This window comes from Barbus barbus (genome assembly GCF_936440315.1).
Source record: "Barbus barbus genome assembly, chromosome: 13".
NCBI classification, from domain to species: domain Eukaryota; kingdom Metazoa; phylum Chordata; class Actinopteri; order Cypriniformes; family Cyprinidae; genus Barbus; species Barbus barbus.
In genome coordinates, this window is record NC_136741.1 from 19,354,935 (window position 1) to 19,372,374 (window position 17,440).

The 17,440-nt window shown below is 40.9% G+C and overlaps 1 protein-coding gene across 3 annotated transcripts in view; it reads left to right on the plus strand.

Moving 5' to 3' along the window:
- Positions 1 to 16,634, plus strand: part of pik3r3b (phosphoinositide-3-kinase, regulatory subunit 3b (gamma)) — a 163,448-nt gene extending 146,814 nt beyond the window's left edge. Inside the window, exons 1-10 of one of the 3 annotated variants that reach the window (XM_079431955.1) lie at positions 221 to 678; positions 10,199 to 10,310; positions 12,488 to 12,586; positions 12,685 to 12,865; positions 13,406 to 13,531; positions 13,707 to 13,849; positions 13,932 to 14,108; positions 14,205 to 14,279; positions 14,370 to 14,540; positions 15,061 to 16,634. In XM_079431955.1, coding sequence (XP_079288081.1) covers positions 570 to 678; positions 10,199 to 10,310; positions 12,488 to 12,586; positions 12,685 to 12,865; positions 13,406 to 13,531; positions 13,707 to 13,849; positions 13,932 to 14,108; positions 14,205 to 14,279; positions 14,370 to 14,540; positions 15,061 to 15,262 — 1,395 coding nt within the window. In that variant the 5' untranslated portion in view covers positions 221 to 569 and the 3' untranslated portion in view covers positions 15,263 to 16,634. Of the gene's footprint in view, positions 1 to 220; positions 679 to 3,593; positions 3,776 to 10,198; positions 10,311 to 12,487; positions 12,587 to 12,684; positions 12,866 to 13,405; positions 13,532 to 13,706; positions 13,850 to 13,931; positions 14,109 to 14,204; positions 14,280 to 14,369; positions 14,541 to 15,060 lie in introns of those variants that run through there. The other 2 variants (XM_079431956.1, XM_079431954.1) reach the window with 2 other exon arrangements.
- The last annotated feature ends 806 nt before the right edge of the window (positions 16,635 to 17,440 follow it).

A 17,440-nucleotide genomic window follows, 5' to 3' on the forward strand; every position in this document is an offset into this window, starting at 1 on the left:
ATTGTGAATGAAACGACACCGTAACACACGTCGAAACGACAATAAATAACTACAAACTCGGCCTTCTTTTCCCGTTTGTAATTATTTATCATATGTATTAGCCGCTGAAACGCAAGCACGAGTACAGTAATGTGCTCCACGCGTGACGGTTAGAGCAGGTCCCCCCCATGCTGTGCGCACCGAATGGACTCCTCCTCGCTCGTGAAGGGAAAGGGCCGGTAGACCTGGGGAGCTGATTGAAAAGAACACTACTGTGTCGTCATGGTAGGACGGGGTGGATTGTAGAGCTGGTATCTACTTTCTGTTCTGTCGGACTGTTAAAGAGTTTTTTTTTTGTTTTTTTGTTTTTTTATAAAATATGCTCGATCAAGTGATCTCGGATGAGTGAAGCCTGGTGCTTTGACAGCTTTCATGACACGCAGTTACTCTGAAGCAGGCATTCAGACTGTTAAAGTTGAGCTCTCCGTTCAGTCAGACGAGCTTTTTATGTGTCTTTCATTCGTCTGGGTTGAAAATTAGATTTTACTCAGTTCGGTGAGAGCCTAGTCGATCACCAGAGGACTCAGACCATGTACAATACAGTGTGGAGTACGGAGAAAGAAGATGACGACTGGAGAGAAGTGATGATGCCCTATTCCACTGAATTAATATTTTACATTGAGATGGACCAGCCACCAGGTACAGATACAACAATTAATCTAACAGCACGATTAGTTCACCCCGATAATGTATATTTAGTCATTTCCTCACTCTAACATTGATACAAACACATATTACTTTTTTCCCCCCTCCGTGAAGCACAAAAGGTTAGAGACCGACAGCCCCAGTCACCATTTACTTTCATTGTATCTTTTCTTCATACAGTGAAAATGAATGGTGACTCCGATGTCATTCTGCAGATCTCATTTTGTTTCATGAATGACGTTCAGCGTGTTTAACATTTACACAAGTCGCATTATCTGACATTGCAGTCATTTGTCTGCTTAAACAAACAAGCCCCTCTTTATAGATGAAATTTATTTTATTTTAATGTTAGGTACAGCGAGCCATGAATGGCTGCATTTAAAAACCCATTTCGCCATCTTAAAATCGTTCATTTGCTGTCAGCTTGTCAGTAAAATGTGCCTTAATCGTACTGATATAATCTGCATGAACATTATCGTGAACATTTTGAATGCATCACAACCGACTTCTCACTCAGACATGGGAGCCATATTAAAGCCTCTTTCTCCCTGAAGAGAGTGCAACAGTCTACATCCCTCTGTAGTTTTAATTTTAAAGTAATAGTTCACCTGAATACGAAAATCCTGTCATTTAGTCACCCTCTTATTATATCAAATCTGTATGACATTTTTTTCTTCTTCAGTAGAACACAAAATGAGATGTTAGTGTCAGTCTCCATTTACTTTTTGCATCTTTTTTTTTTTTTATACAAGTCAGTTTTTCCTGAGATTTGTACGTTCTCACCACAAATGGTATTGATATGCAAAATGTGGAGAGATCGAAATGCACTCTATGAAGTGGTTCGACACCTTTAAGTGGTGTTACACAGAATCTGCTCCGGAGCCGTTTTTGCAGATAGGCACTATATAACTTGTAGACCAGTGAAGTCACTGAATTATATATGGTGAAAGTGCTTCAGGGGTCTTTTGGAGCAAGTTACCCAGCTTTCTGAATGTTAGTTTTGGTGTTCTGCGCTCCTTATTCAAATTCAGTGCCACCCATGTGTCATTTATTAAGCGCTGACACCATTTTATTGCCATTAACAATGATGTCATAGACTGGAAACTGGATCCCATTCAGAAGTCACAGGCATAGTTGACAATGGGTCGTTAATTCATGTCGTTAATTCCAGCTGTAAAGAGACGGATGACACTTTGGAAGCATGAAATGTGAATGGAATGAGAAAAGAGACTGTGTTTGACAGTTTTGCATGAGGCTGTTACTTCCGTGTGACCATTGTGAGGGGTTTTAAGACAAACTGTGTTTAATGCAAAAACACAAAACACATTGTGTGCATCATTTCTTGACAGCGCATCTGTAACATTTTATGGAGCTTGCTAGTTTGTGAAGATGGTGCTGTCTTTATGTATCCGCATGCAGGATAGTTAACGGTTTCTTGGTCCAAATGCAGCCTTATTCCAAGAGTGGGCAGAATGAATCATTCTATTACGTTTATGATATTCTCTGCGTTGTTCAAAGGAACAATGCTTAACGCTCAGTTCTAACCTCCTCGTTTCCTTGAAAATGAGCTGTGGTGGACTGAACGGATCTGGCAAGCAGGATTCTGGCTTGAATAGCCCTTCGATTGCTCTGCCACGGGGATGAATGAGCACAGCACCGTGTGATCAACCCACACATTAATCTTATCTTTCATTCTATGCCACTGCACACAGGTTTATCAGATCTCTCCTTTTTTCTATGTCCGTTTGTCCCCATGTACTGTCAATAGCCACACATTGACTTATCATCTGCTTCTTCCTCAACTCACGGCACTTCATCTCCGAGACGCTGTTAGAGAGGCACTGCGGGACAGTGAAATCTGCATGGCCCGAGAGAAGATGGGTAGATTAGAAAGTGACTCTGAAAGGAAAGAATCAAGACGAGGTTCCCGTGCAGATGTTCATTAGAATATTTATTACAGCTGAATTGAGATGTGAAAGGCTCTGAGGTACGGTCCTGCATGTGTGTGCGTCTGCAAACAAGCAAGCGACCGCTTTGTTCCATTGCAGTGTCCAATGAGCACAGGTGCCACGCCGCCCCCAGGGGAAAGTTGGCCCCTGTCTCTTAGGGCCGGTGATGTGTGAGTGTAATAAAGGCTGTCGGAGCAGTGTGCTTTGGCTGGACAACAAAAGTGCAGCGACACCAAAGGGAAAGTCAGCTTCTAACATCCCTCAATGGGCATTCGTATGACATAAGGGATGGAAATGTCACTATCTCTCTTGATACATGGTTCTTTCTTTGTTCTGTGCCTTTTCAGCTTGTTCTGTCTTGAATGTATTTGAGCTTGTTCATTCATAAATGTCCACAGAAAATTGATATTATGTTGAGGAAGCAGGGTTTTCTTTAGCAGAATGTGAAAACACAGCATTTTCTTTCTCTGTACCAATAGGCATATGTGCACATAATACAATAAATATATGTATGTGAAATATATATATATATATATATATATATATATATATATATATATATATATATATATATATATATATATATATATACACACACACACGTTTTTTTCTTTTATATAATCATATTAAACATTGTCATATATATTTAATAAATTAAGTGTGTTTAGGCAATCAGTACACTTTTAGCATCTGGTACTCTTATGTTTCCAGCAGTGTGGCTGTAAAGCGGTTCGATGCATGTGTCCTGGTTTGTGTTTGCCTCAGCGTGTTAGCGTCTTTGCCTTGTCTCTCTCTCTCTCTCTCTCTCTCTCTGGGAAGAGCGCCCCCCCATCATTCCCCAGAGCTTTCCGCTCTCTCTTTCTCCTTATATCCACCTCCCCTCCTGCTTTCTCATTGGCTGCTGCCGATTTCTCCATTGAGAGGGTTTGTTAAGCCAGCAGCATCTGAATTTAGGAGCAGGGATTTTCCCTCTGGCTTTAGTCTGAAAGGCTGAGCGAGTGAGCGAGAGAGGGTGGAGAGAAAGCGAGAGCGAGTGGGAGAGAGGGAGAGGAAGAGGGAGAGAAAGAATAAGAGGACTTGTGTCACAGACAGCTGAGTGCAGGCTGTATACATGCAGCTCAAAAAGGATCCCGAGGAGGACGGTAAGGGAGACACCATTCTTCTTTTCTTCTGCTTTTTCACAGTCACGGTCTTTGCTTTCGTCTTTGCTGTCTTTGCTATTGTAACGCTCTGAACAGACTGTCAGGGGAGCGCAATGACAATTAGTGTTTGTTCTTTTGTGTGGGAAGTGTCCTGGATCTTGTATGGATGGAAACGTGCTGTTGTCAACATGAATTAACGTAAGAACCATGCTTTTTCCAGGACATGTAATCATTGATAGTTGTACTTCATTTTTCTTGTTTTGTGATTTTATTTTATTAAAAAATAATTTGAGGCTGTTATGAGTTCAGCTGCAAGGATTGTCTTTTAGTCATTCATTGGGAGCGAATGGTGACAGTGGATCATGATAATAAGTGCACAGAGCGCGTATGGTTTCACATGCGATTGTGAATATCCCCGACGGACTATCTAATCCACCCATGTGCTTGGTGACACTTTTAATTCATTCCCCCTGGATTGGGACGTGGCAGCCCTCGCCTGCTGCTCTCCTCAATGACACTGTCATCACTCTCTGCCACATGCTTTTTCTCATGCTAATGCACCTTCTAATTTGTACATACAAACCCTAAACTAAACTGTTTTGTGTGCGTGCGTGTGTGTGTGGTATCAGTCTATGTTTGTGTTGTCTTTCAAAGTACCGTTGCTTTATCGGCTCAATCACCTGTAGAACCAGAAGTTTGAACATGTCTTTTTGTTTCTGTGCACAAGTGCATGGCTGCAGAACAATGACTTCTGGAGATGTTGTTCTGAGCTGCATGTTGCCATTTATATTTGTTTCCTAAACAATGGACTGCTTGGTCGCCGATCGCCATAGGCTTTACCTATGGATGTATAGTTTTCTTTGTTCAGACTTGCGCAGCTCTGCAGCGCTGCATTGCCACTCACTCCTTTCCATCCTACATCCTAGTCGCTTTCCTTTTCTCACGTTTCCCTTTTCTTCTTTCATTAGAAGTTTATTTAGAAAGAATAATAATATTTTGAATTATATCTTACAATTGTTTTACAAAAATAATTTTACACATTTTTTTTGCTTTTATAGTGAAGCATGCTGGGCTAGTTTACTGTTGTAGAAATTTAAAAGAAATCTTTTCACTTTTGTCATTTAAATTGACCCCCTTTGTTTGTTCACTTTTGCCATAAATCATGATCGTGATTAGTTTGAATCTGTGAATGGTAGCTTTAATAATGAGTGCATTCTGCGTCTTTGTGGACTTTCCATTGTGTGCCCCCCAGATGCGATAGCTCTGACACTAACACAGATGGGGCGACTGCTGTAAGGAGATCACCTAGTCACATCTCTGCCTCTTTCTTGATCTGTTTCCTTCCGTTTTCCATGTTCATTTCATACTCGCACCCCATCACTAGCTCACAAAGATAACCAAGTGTGTGTGTAGGACAAAGGTGGTCACACACTTACAGAAAGAGCTGACAGTGGAAAACTGGTAGGCAGGAATTTGAGGTTTCATCTGGGCTTGTGCACCTGCCTTTTGGCTGCTGTAGAGAGCGAGTGAGAAAAAGGGGGGTCATTTCCCTTACTGGTGGAAGGCTGCTACTGTAGCTCTGAAAGAGGCTTTGTGACTAAATGAAATCTCAGGCTGAAATATATGCTTCAGGCTAGGGCTGCACGTTTCTTGCTAAAATGTGAATCATGATTTTTCTCCATGGGAATTGAGATCACGATTCTCTTACACGATTCTCATTTTTTCAACCAAAATGTATTGCACTCAAGTACAAAAAAAAAAGAAACCGGGCATTCAGTATAATAAAGTGCTGGAGTAACAAAAAAAAATGGTCTCTCCTTTATTTTAGACCCCTTAAATTTAATAATTTTAAAGCTTTAAGTTGTTGAACATAAGAGAACATTAACAATAATAAATAAAAATATTCACATTCACACGGGGCGTCAACGCCTCTCGTTTACTTTGAATGGAGTGACGTCAAGCGTTCCCGAACTGAATTGTGGGTCCCTAGCGTCGCTTCACTGGCGTTGCACGCGGCAGAAGTTGAAAACTTTTCAACTTTTCAAGCGCCAACGCAGGCGTCAGCCAATCAGATCGCCTTATGCAAATACCCTAGCACAGACGCTAGCCAATCCCGTTCATGCAGCACCAGAAAAGTATGTGATTGGCTGTTATCACTATGATGGCGCGTCAGCACCAGAGCTGTTGAGAAACAGAGTTGCGACACTCCCATAGGCTTCCATAGGAACGCGTAAGTAAAGCATGTCATGGAGCAGCCAATAGTTCCAAACAACCGATAGTTTCAGCATTGAAGCCCATTCATTTCAGTGCTTCTCAAACACAGTCGCCAGAAATTTGAGGAAATTACAGCATTTTTTGCCATTATAACGCATTAGTTTACCTCTCGGAAATCTGACCAGTAGCTGTATTTTATGAAACACGTTATAGTTAATAGGCAGTTTTAAATTTTTAGATAATAGGCAGTATATGCTATATTTTGCAGTTAGATAACGTGGATATTATATAATAAAATATTTTGAATACAGTTGGTTGCCTTTTTTATTTTTAAGTATTTGCAAAACTTAAATTTACAGTTTTCATTTACATTTAGTCATTTAGCAGATGCTTTTATCCAAAGCGACTTACAATGTAGAAGCAAACAGAGCAACGAAAGAGCAACAAAATACAAGTCTCAGTTAGTATAGCGCAGTTCACATAGCATGATTTTTTTTAAATAAATATAAATAAATAGAATAGGCAAGTGCTAGTATTAATTGGTCAGCTGGTGGCGAAAAAGATGTCTTTAGATGTTGTTGTTTTTTTTTTAAATGGCTAAAACCATTTCTAGCATTTTTCTAGCATTCATTGATATTCACTTGTGTATGCATATTGTATCTTATATTTTAACATAATATTGTATTAAAATGTGAATAATAGATTACCATAGATGAAGAAATGTATATTAATACAACACATTTTACATACTAATTAGATTTCTTATACTCTTTAAATAAGCATAATTTATTTCCTCATTGGTCTGCACATCCACAGGAATAAGTGTAACACAAAAACACAAAGTCATGCCTCAAGTCTCCAATCTTTATTAAGCAGTTTACATTATACTTTGCATACAAAGAAATGTAACCGGCTTATCTTGTGTTGCATTGTACTATGTTTTTACTCCATAGTTAATTTCCATTAAACTCCACAGAGAAAAATGATACTATCAGTGTATTAAACTAATTAATCAATGGACAATGTGTTAATATTTGCCGGAAAATGCTGCAAGTATACCCGCTGTTGTTGTCTGACCCAATTGACAGCGTGGAGTTGTTTGGAACTATTGAGAGCTCTATGAACCACGTGACCGCACGGCGGCGAGATCAAAGCGTGTTGCAACTGTTTCTCAGCGGCTCTGGTCAGCAACAAGCTTCAGACACGCCCTCAGTCAAGCGTTGATGCTGACGCCCCGTTGAAGCAGCGCTGCGCAGATTGAATGATCACCGTATGACATCAAAGTACCGCAAGAACGATTTGAATGCATAGGATCCGACTGCTTTCTTATCGCTCTCGTGGTACTTTGATGTCATACGGTGATCATTCTGCGAACGCGCCTATTGGCTCCATTTAGGTCTGCTGCATTGTTACACGTCACGTGAGTGACAGCGGAACGTGGCCAATGAGGGAGAGGAGACAAGTGATCGAGATTTATGATTGATTGGTGAATTAGTAGTGTTTTGTTACTGTGTGAGTGACCAATAACGCGTGAATGCAGTATGATCTGAATGCAGGGAAATACACGGAAGTGAATCGCCGTCATTTAGAAATGAGATCGCATTTATGTATGAATCGAGATCGTGATTTTTTTTTTTCGATTAATCGTGCAGCCCTACTTCAGGCGCATATATATATATATATATTTATATTTATATTTGTTGGTGTGTGTGTTTTCAGCTCACATGTTAGTATTGAATAGTGAGAGATTGAATCTCGGTTTATTGAGTCTCTAAATTACATTAGGGAGTGGAGGAGGTGAGCCACGCGGGTATTTGCAAATGTAATATTAATATGGTGATTATTGTGTTGGCGTAGAGGGAACAGAAGGTTATACATTGTCAAATGACTTTTCATAAGCTGCTATGCTGCACAAACGGTCCCCTACCAGGTGGTGAGCACTCCCCCTAAAGTTTGTGACGACAGGAAAGTGCATAGGGATGCCATATTTTCAGCTTTGAAGAAATGTTCATTTTCCATTCAAGGCATTTGGCTGGTCTCCTCTCAGACCAACTGAAATGTTGGAATAGGGTGTATGCACACCTGCAGGAGTAGCGTTTGGGTGGGGATGTGTCTGTTAGCCTGGCTTTGCTTGTCTTTGGTGAAGCCGCTCACTCCACCAGACCAAGGTGTTTCCTCCCGGGTCTCCGACTACACTCATGCACTCTCACTCCAAAAACCGCCACTGCTTTTAATTAATGACACCCTCAACGACAACCATTCACACACCCCTCTTCTCGCATCACCAAAACTTTAAAGAACCATTAAAGATCTTCAATTCACAAATGTTTGCAATGTCGGGAAGTAATAAAACTTCAATGACAACTTTAGAAATTTAAAGTACTGAAATGGCATCATAAGAAAGTGTCTTTCTCTCTCTCTTTCTTCAGAGAGCCTTCATCTCTTCTCTGATCTTTAACGATTTTATTATCATTTCTTATTAAAGGAGCCAATTGTGTGTGGAGCAGTGGGTCATTCCACAGTGTGCCAGCAGCAATGATTCATTCATTGGCTATAGTGAGCATTGCATGTACCTGTGGGCTTTTATTTCCGTGACTCACCTCCGGTGTATTGAACCTTAGTGTTGCCTCTTTTCATTCGCATACAGAAAGAAGTTTCTTTGGCTAGAAGGGCCCAGGGGTTTCTAGAATCAGCTTGGGCTTTTATGACATCTGTATGCTCACTTGCTCCATGCCTTCCCCATTTCCTAATGCAGTAGACCACTCCCCCTCCCCTGTCCTGGCATAGATATACACCCATTCTCACACAGCCTTGTCTCTGCCAGACTAAGGACAGTTGGGTGACTTTTTAAAGAAACTTGACTTTTATAATGATGTGGTCATATTTGAATTCATTATGGCAATAATCTGCTTGAGCCACGTCCTCCCTAAACAGTCCACTGGTATTGCTTGGAGCATGTCTTTGGTTTCACTTAAAAGCCTTCTGAATAAACCTGTGCATTGAGAACGGAGTGGTGCGTTGCTGTTTCAAGGCCCCCGTTGCAAGTTTCATCTAGGTCAGGGGGAGGTTAGTTTGGCTTGGCGGTAGGTGCAAGGCTTGAACACTATGTCTCTGTACATTTCAGACGGAGTTCCAGCCTTCAGTTTTTTTTTGTCTCAGACTAGTCTTTGCCAACTGCACCTGGTCTTGAAGGTTTCCCTGAAGCACTTGAACACACAAACATGTGAACAACTTGTTTAGAGCAACTGCCGTTGCATCCCTAGATTCAGCTAGTCTTGTTTAAAGTAGTGTAACAGATTTGCATGGCATTTAACCGTCATTCAAGTTTAGTTTGGCTCTAAGTTTGACAAATTCACATCAGGAAATTAGACATGAGAATGCATGCTGTGAAGATGTAACACACAGCACATACTCTCTCAGCGACATTTCAGTGAGTGAGGGTGTCATAATGCATTACGTGGCTGAGCAGCACGTTTTGGTGACCCCTGACCCGCAAGGCCACAAAAGCATCATCAGCGTTAGCTTTCCAGCGTGCTGTTGCGGCAGCTGTTGCTTTTGCTGGCAACAAAGGAAGCTTATCACTCAAAAGAAAGGAACATGTTCATTACATATTCAGCAAGTACAAGAAAAGCAAGACTGGCAGAGAAGGTCATTTGTTTTTTGTTTACACTTTTGCTTGGGCCGAACGGAATATGTTGTTGTTGCATTTTCCGTGAAAACTGATCTTTTGCCTTTTCAGTGGAAATCACTGTTGCATTTTCCGAAACAAGCTCGTCTAACTACACACGTGACAGAGGAGAGAGTATTGAAAGGCTATCTATGGGAAAATTAAGGGCTAAAGGTCAATAGTTAATCCTGGGTGGTAATTTTACTACTATTTGGCTGTCAGTACTCCAAGTATTTGCAGACAAAAAAAAACACTATAGCTGCAAAAAAAAAAAAAAAAAAAAAAAAAAAAAAAGAGCGCTTCAGGATATTGTATTCCTACCATTTTGGCATTTTAAGTTCAAATTTGGATTCTCTTAGCAACTTAACCTTATTCATGAGGATTCACAACACAGCCATTTGTTAACATGATATCCGCTTAGTTTATTCTTTAAGAAGGTTAGATTTTCATCTGTAAGGTAGCAACACTAACTTCATATTTGTAGGATTGCTCATGAGGTTAGAAGACTTTCCACTAAAATAAATCTCTCATTTCTTCTGCAGCTCTTCCTCCCAAGCCAACAAAACCCATGACACCAGTAAATGGCAACGGTGTGAAAGAAGCCGCCAGCAGCTCATTGCAAGAAGCAGAATGGTACTGGGGAGACATATCAAGGTAAGAGTCACTTGACACTAGACTTAATTTCTCACTTGATTGGATTTCTGTCTGTTCTGGTCTGAAAATCTTTCCTCATGCTAGTTATGTGTGACGCTGCCCTCGTGGTGGACACGTACGGCAGGTAATAGTTGGCCAGTACAGTCATAAAACTGCATTTGGATCAGATTAAAAGTTCTCTGGGTTGTTGGGAGATGTCAGATCTTCCTATCCCTCCACCTGATGGCTTCCAAGTTGGTAGCCTGAGGTGGAGTTAGCTCTGGAGTGTCATGTTGCTCTTTCAGCTGCTCCGCAAACGTTTTCTATTCTTTTTTTTTTTTTTTTTATGTGAGCTGGTGAACTTATTTTGATCCTCTCTTCTTTTTTTGGCTCACTTATCCTGAAGGCATGTACGCTTTTCTGCAGCTGTACAAAAGCAGAAAGGCAATGCAGTGGGGGAGAGACACAGGAAGAGCTAAAAAAAGAAAGACAGGGGGTGGTTTAGTTGCCATTACTTAAGGGGAGGGATAGAAGAACCCAAATCTCCAAAATGTCAAGCTGTCTGGCCAGTTTCCAACACAACCCATAAAACTCGCAGGTTTTAGCAGATTAGTCTGCTGCTTAGTGACCAGCTTTAGACTCGTTTGATGTTGGGCGAGTAGAAATTCTGCAGAGATGCTCACAGGCTCACCGATCTCTGAAGCCTTGCTATCCTTTAACTCTCACAGTCCCTTCCCAGATAAACCAGATCTGCTTTTCACTTCAAACCTATGCTCAGTGCTTACTAGTTTCAAGATCAGAAAGGAAACTAAACTAGGCATCAAATAAAGAACTCCAAAGCACAGTGATGCTGACTGTTAAATTTAAAATATGGACTGCCATTATGGTCTCAGTGAAGAATGTGTAATCCTATTATAATATTATTAATATACAACCATACTAGTACTTAGTTAAGGCAGTGGTAGTGCATTGAGAGATCAGATTTAAATTTTAGTTGAGTACATAGTAATGGTTCTCAGTCATGTTACTCATCAGCATGCCTGTTGTGGATTTCTGATTTTCTTGTAGGCTTGAGCTTAGATAAAATCAAACTTTATTATTTATTTACAATATGTAGGCCTACTTTTTATACAAACTTGTGCCTGTTATTCCACAGATATAAAATGTTTGTCTCGATAATTTTGATAAACCATTATGATTAAGTAATTAGTAAGGCTGCATAATACCCAATAATTGTTGAATTTGATTCATTGTCCAAATCTCCTCTATCCGGATGTTTTTGAATGCAAAAACACATCCCAGGTTTTCCACTTCACACTGACATTATTGCTGCTTGCTCATCATGCGCATGACATCATCTGTGCACAGTTGCTAACCTTTTCTTTTGTCTGCTCTTTGCATCTTCATACATCATATTGCAATGCTTTTTTTCAATTACAGAAGCAAACATGCTTGTAATTTCATTTCTCAATTGTTTCTCTAATGCAAACATGTTACTAAAATAGGACACCTCCCCTAAATGATGAACTTGCTGATGCACTGCAGCCTAAAAATGCACCTGATTCCCACAGCTCCCAGTGCAGGATGTAAGAGAGGCCTCCTCCCCCAGAAGGGTGGGAGTGTTGCTTAGTCAAAGGCTCCTTACCTCAGCAGCCCAAAGTAGGCTAAATATACCCCCTCCTGAGAGCCAGGGCCGGGGTCAGCTGAGCTCCAGCATGACTAGGCTGTTGGCTGTCAGGAGAATGGGAGGAGGCCTGTGTGACATTCATCCCAGACAGACTAAAATAGAGATAGGGGCAAAAAAGCAGGAAAGTCTTTGAAGCCTGACAGCTCCTCCGCTGGTCGTCTGGAGGCACTTTTAAAGAGACAGACTGTCTGATTTTAAGACAAGAGCTCGAGGTATCGGCATACATGTGGGTGTGCAGGACGGGGTCAACAGTTAAACCATTCAAAGATGTCTCACTCTCTCCCAGACGGCTGTAGCAGACAGTATGGTCACAGACCAGTGCCTTTGCCCTCTGCTAGACCAAATTTATTTATACAGCCAGGCAAAGAGAAGTCATGTTTTTTATTTTGTGTGTGTGCGTTGGCCCTTTCCGTAGAGTATAGGACAGAGGCCACGGAAAACTTATTTTAGCTGTAATTATTTATTAAGTGCAGTATTTGATGTGTGGTGTATCTGTCTTTTTTCTGTGCAGGGAAGAGGTGAATGACAAACTGAGAGACATGCCTGATGGTACTTTCCTGGTACGGGACGCCTCGACAAAGATGCAGGGAGATTACACACTAACTCTAAGGTAGCTTAATATTTTGGAAAGCTTCTACTCGTTTAAAACCCTCTCCATTCAGCTTACATTGATCTGTGGTCCAACGCAATCTCTTTTTTTCCCTACAGGAAAGGTGGAAACAATAAGCTAATAAAGATCTACCACCGGGATGGGAAGTACGGTTTCTCAGACCCGCTCACGTTCAGCTCAGTGGTGGAGCTCATCAGTCACTACAGGCACGAGTCCCTGGCCCAGTACAACACCAAACTGGACGTAAAGCTCATGTATCCCGTCTCCCGCTACCAGCAGGTAAATGAGCTTAGATCGAGGGCGGGGGTATCACATTTACAGCCATTCCTTCCTTTCCTTTTACCTCTTTGTCCTCCCACCTCTCCCTCCCTCGCTCCGGCCCTAAAGAGCGTGTTTGCTGAATGAATTGCGCAGCTTGTTGTGAGTGAAACTGCAGAGGCAGCAGGATGCTTTTGGCATGAAATATTACTTTGTGGATGTGTGTAATTATTTAGGAGGTGCGCTGCTGTGACAATAAACAATGTCGAAAGGCCATCCAGGCATTTATTCGTTTCCCCCTCCTTCGCCCTCCCGGTATCTTTGTCAGACACACAGGTGCTCATTATTTAGGGGGTTCCACAAATGGAATCTGTAAGTGCCTCTCAAGGGCTTACAAGATTTTTATTAATGATTCCTGGAAGAAAATTCCTGAAAAATAGCTTTCACTTTGTAAGCAAAACCTACAGTATGTTGCTGCGAGCAGTCCTTTTTTTTTCCCCATTGCACTTTTCTTCGCTCAGCAATTCATATCAATAACAATGCATTTACTCTCGCTCTCAGGATCAGCTGGTGAAAGAGGACAACATTGATGCAGTGGGGAGGAAACTCCAGGAATATCACAATCAATATCAGGAGAAGAGTAAAGAATATGACAGACTCTACGAGGAGCACACAAAAACCTCACAGGTAAGCCTCTTAGAACATCGCTATCGGATCGATAGACAACCGACCCATTAACTCCAGTGCTGAACGCCACATGCACAAACAATTTATTCCATTACAGAAGCTCATTGACCAATTAACCAAGTCTATTAAGAGGCACAGCATCACATCCATTGATTTATCTTTCCTTCGATTGCAGGAGATCCAGATGAAACGTACTGCAATAGAGGCCTTCAATGAGACCATTAAAATTTTTGAAGAACAGTGTCACACGCAGGAACGCTACAGTAAAGAATACATCGAGCGATTCCGCAGAGAGGGCAATGAAAAAGAGATTGAAAGGTACGCAAAATCCTCCATTAGGAGCGCTTTGGTCGGCAACCTTGATCTAGGGGTTTACAAATTGTTCTTGTTTCTTTCTCAGGATCATGATGAACTATGAGAAGCTCAAATCCCGGCTTGGCGAGATTCACGACAGTAAGACCCGGCTTGAACAAGACCTGAAAACACAGGCTCTGGACAATAGGGAGACGGACAAGAAAATGAACAGCTTAAAGCCAGATCTCATTCAGCTCAGAAAGATTAGAGATCAGTACCTTGTGTAAGAAGAACCTTCCTTTGCACCACATTTCGTCATCTTCATTGTTTACAGTTTTTCCTCCATGTATAAACACTCCACTGCTTCTTTCTCATGCAGCTGGCTCAATCATAAAGGTGTTCGACAGAAACGAATAAACGATTGGCTGGGGATCAAAAACGAGAACACAGATGAGTAAGTCAAATTGTCATGCATTACTTGAAATTTAAGATCAAATGACTGGCTCCATCACAGCATCTAACACATTTCCTCTCCAAATCACAGCGCCTACTTCGTCAGTGAGGAGGATGAGAATCTGCCACACTACGATGAGAAGAGCTGGTTTGTGGGGGACCTAAACCGAACGCAGGCAGAGGACTTGCTACACGCCAAACCCGATGGAGCCTTCCTCATCCGCGAGAGCAGCAAGAAGGGCTGTTACGCCTGCTCTGTTGTGTGAGTATCTTAAGAAGATGTAGAAATAGTGAGGTTATAGTTACGCCAATGAAATGGGAGAATGATGATTTCTTAAGTGTCTACAAATAGATTTCATAGACTGTATACTTCTGTTGCCTAGATTTGTTTCAGTTTTAATTTTTTTTTTTTATTAAAAGTAGTTTTAAAAGAAAATTACATTTGTTAACAGTGGTATATGAAACGACAAACTCGCATTAACATTAAGGCCATTTCAGTCCATAATTTTTTTTTGTCTCATATTTGCATTGTCTGTTCCCATCTCATCTCATGTAGGCATTTATATAAAATCAGATGTATTTTTCATAGGCATTTCAATATTAAGACACTACATTTTACCAGCAACAAGAAACAAATCAATGTATCGATCCTCTGATTATTTTCCACCTCTAGAGTGATATGAACTTTAGTTATCATTGAGCAAACGCTTTATCTTTGTCTGAGGTCAGATTCTGGTTCGAAAGCACATTGATAATGAGATCGGTCTTGTTTCTGTCTGTAGTGTGGACGGCGAGGTGAAGCACTGCGTCATCTACAGCACACCCCGTGGCTATGGTTTCGCCGAGCCCTACAACTTGTACAGCACTCTGAAAGACTTGGTCCTGCACTACCACCAGACCTCACTGGTCCAGCACAACGACTCTCTCAACGTGCGGCTGGTGTACCCAGTGTATGCACAGATGCCCTCAGGCCCTCGGAGATGAAGACTCGCCCCCCCAAAATTAAAAAAAAATTAAAAATACCAACAACTACAAAAAAACACTTGCTGCAACACACGTCAGCCACCTTGGAGTTATATATTTTTACAAGAACAATTTGGAGGGCATTCTTTCTAAAGACTGCTTGATTTGCACAAGGAAGTTTTAAATGTTTGTGAATGTGAAAAAAGCAGAAGGAAGCAGAGTTTCAGGTGACCCGCGCTGCTACCTAAACTCCAGCTGGGACTTTTTACATGCTCCACTTTAGCTTAAGGTTTTTTTTTTCCCTGCCTCGATTTTCTCACATCTTTCTGTTTTTCATTCAGCTGTTTTTTTTTTTTTCTTTTGTTTATTTGTATGGTCTTTGCAAAATTCTTAATTATATGTAAGGCAGAAAAATATTTAGTTTGTTTAAATGTCTCCATCTCTCTCTTTAAGTGTTTAAAAAAAAGGCAAAAACTGTAGCAAACAGACGACTGACACTTTCCAGAGTGTTCTCACAGTGACTGCTGCTGAACGAGGGGTTGTGGGATTGTTTGGGAGGGCACAAGTGAAAATGTGTTGTAGTCTTAAACAAAGCTTGTTTTAACACTAACCTTAGGGGTGGTTTTTTTTTGTTTTTTTTAAGGTTTTTTTGGCCTTGTTTTCTATTTGGCTGGATCAAATGTTTTGTCCTTTCCTAAGCAGTGAAGATCGCTACAGCTCAGTGCAGAGACCAAAGTTGGCATGGGGAGGACTACTTTTTTTTTAACTAGTTGTGATAAAATTGGCTTGTATTAATTGAGCAAAATTATACTTAATACACCTAGTTTGCAAACTACTTAAAACAGTTTGGATCTGTGTCCTGTGAACAGAAGCTCCACATTTTTTTTTTAAGAACCAAAATCGCATGCACAGACACAGTCGACATAAAGCACTTATATAGGAATGACAACTGACCACTGCAGCAAAATTGAAAAAAAAAAATAATAATTTAAACAATTATTCGTGTGGTTTTTCACTAATGTGGCATCTTAATGCTTAATTGGATTTGTGTACCTGTCAAACATGTTCAGAAGTCGTTCTTCAGTAAGCGGGAGCAGTGTTAGAGCAGATGTGCTTTAGTATGTAACTTGAAAAAAAGTGCAATCCAGCTTTTGATGGTAGAGAAGTGGTCTGTCAGAGAGATAAACAAACTACTCTGTGGCATCAAAAAGTGATAATCACTTGAACCTTTTGAAGAATTTCCTTTTTTTTTTTTTTTTTTTTTAAAAAGAGCCCCTTTATTGCCTAGTGTTTCTCTCTTTACCAGGTTGACTCATTCTGTATCAGAAAAGAGATAATACACTTTTCGTTGTTTGGCTGCCTGTTGGTTTTAATGTCGCACAATAAAACCTTTATGAAAATATTCAAAGCTATATGCACAATATTCACTGTCGGTACGTCAGTTATATCACTTCCTGTTTTTGTTGGGCTTCTGGCATGCAGGTGTTTAGTATTGAAGTCCACATTGTTGTTTTTCGTTTTCTCCCACAGTTTCCCCTTTTTAAAATGTAGTTGTATAAGACTGTTACGGTCTTACAGGGCATTAACCAGCACAGACAGCCCTCACCCACCACTGCAGTTACCCATCTCACTCAATGCACCGCATGCTGCAGTAGAAAGAGCAGCATATAGTGAATTCAACTCAAAACACTAATGGCAATTTCTAACTATTTTATGTTTTGCCAAATTGGTGGCAAATTCAAACAACTGTACTGTTTTGGATCTGCTTACACCCCATTTACATTTAGGTGGAAGTTTTTCGAATGAATCAAAACAATTGCCAAATCATTATTTATTTCTAAAGTGATCTGCATTATTTGAGATGGAAAACTTGGAGTCTTTTGGTGGGTTAGTTTGGAAACAGGCAGAGCATTCAGTCAGTTCAGCTGTTGAGATGAACTTACAACCTAGAGTCCTAATGAAAACCACATGCAGACAGGGAAACTGATGGAGGTTTTTCCCCATCCACTGTTCTTTTCATTTGCTATTGCAAGTGGCTGTGGTTTTCTTGGGTTTGATTGGGTGTTACTGGCAGAACTCAGCGTTCTTGTCTGCTCTAGCATCGCTGTGGCACAACCAGAACACGCTAGCTTCAGCAGATCAGCTGCTTGGTTTTAGTTGTGTGTGCGCGACCGCTCACTAATGTCTTTGCAGCCTTGG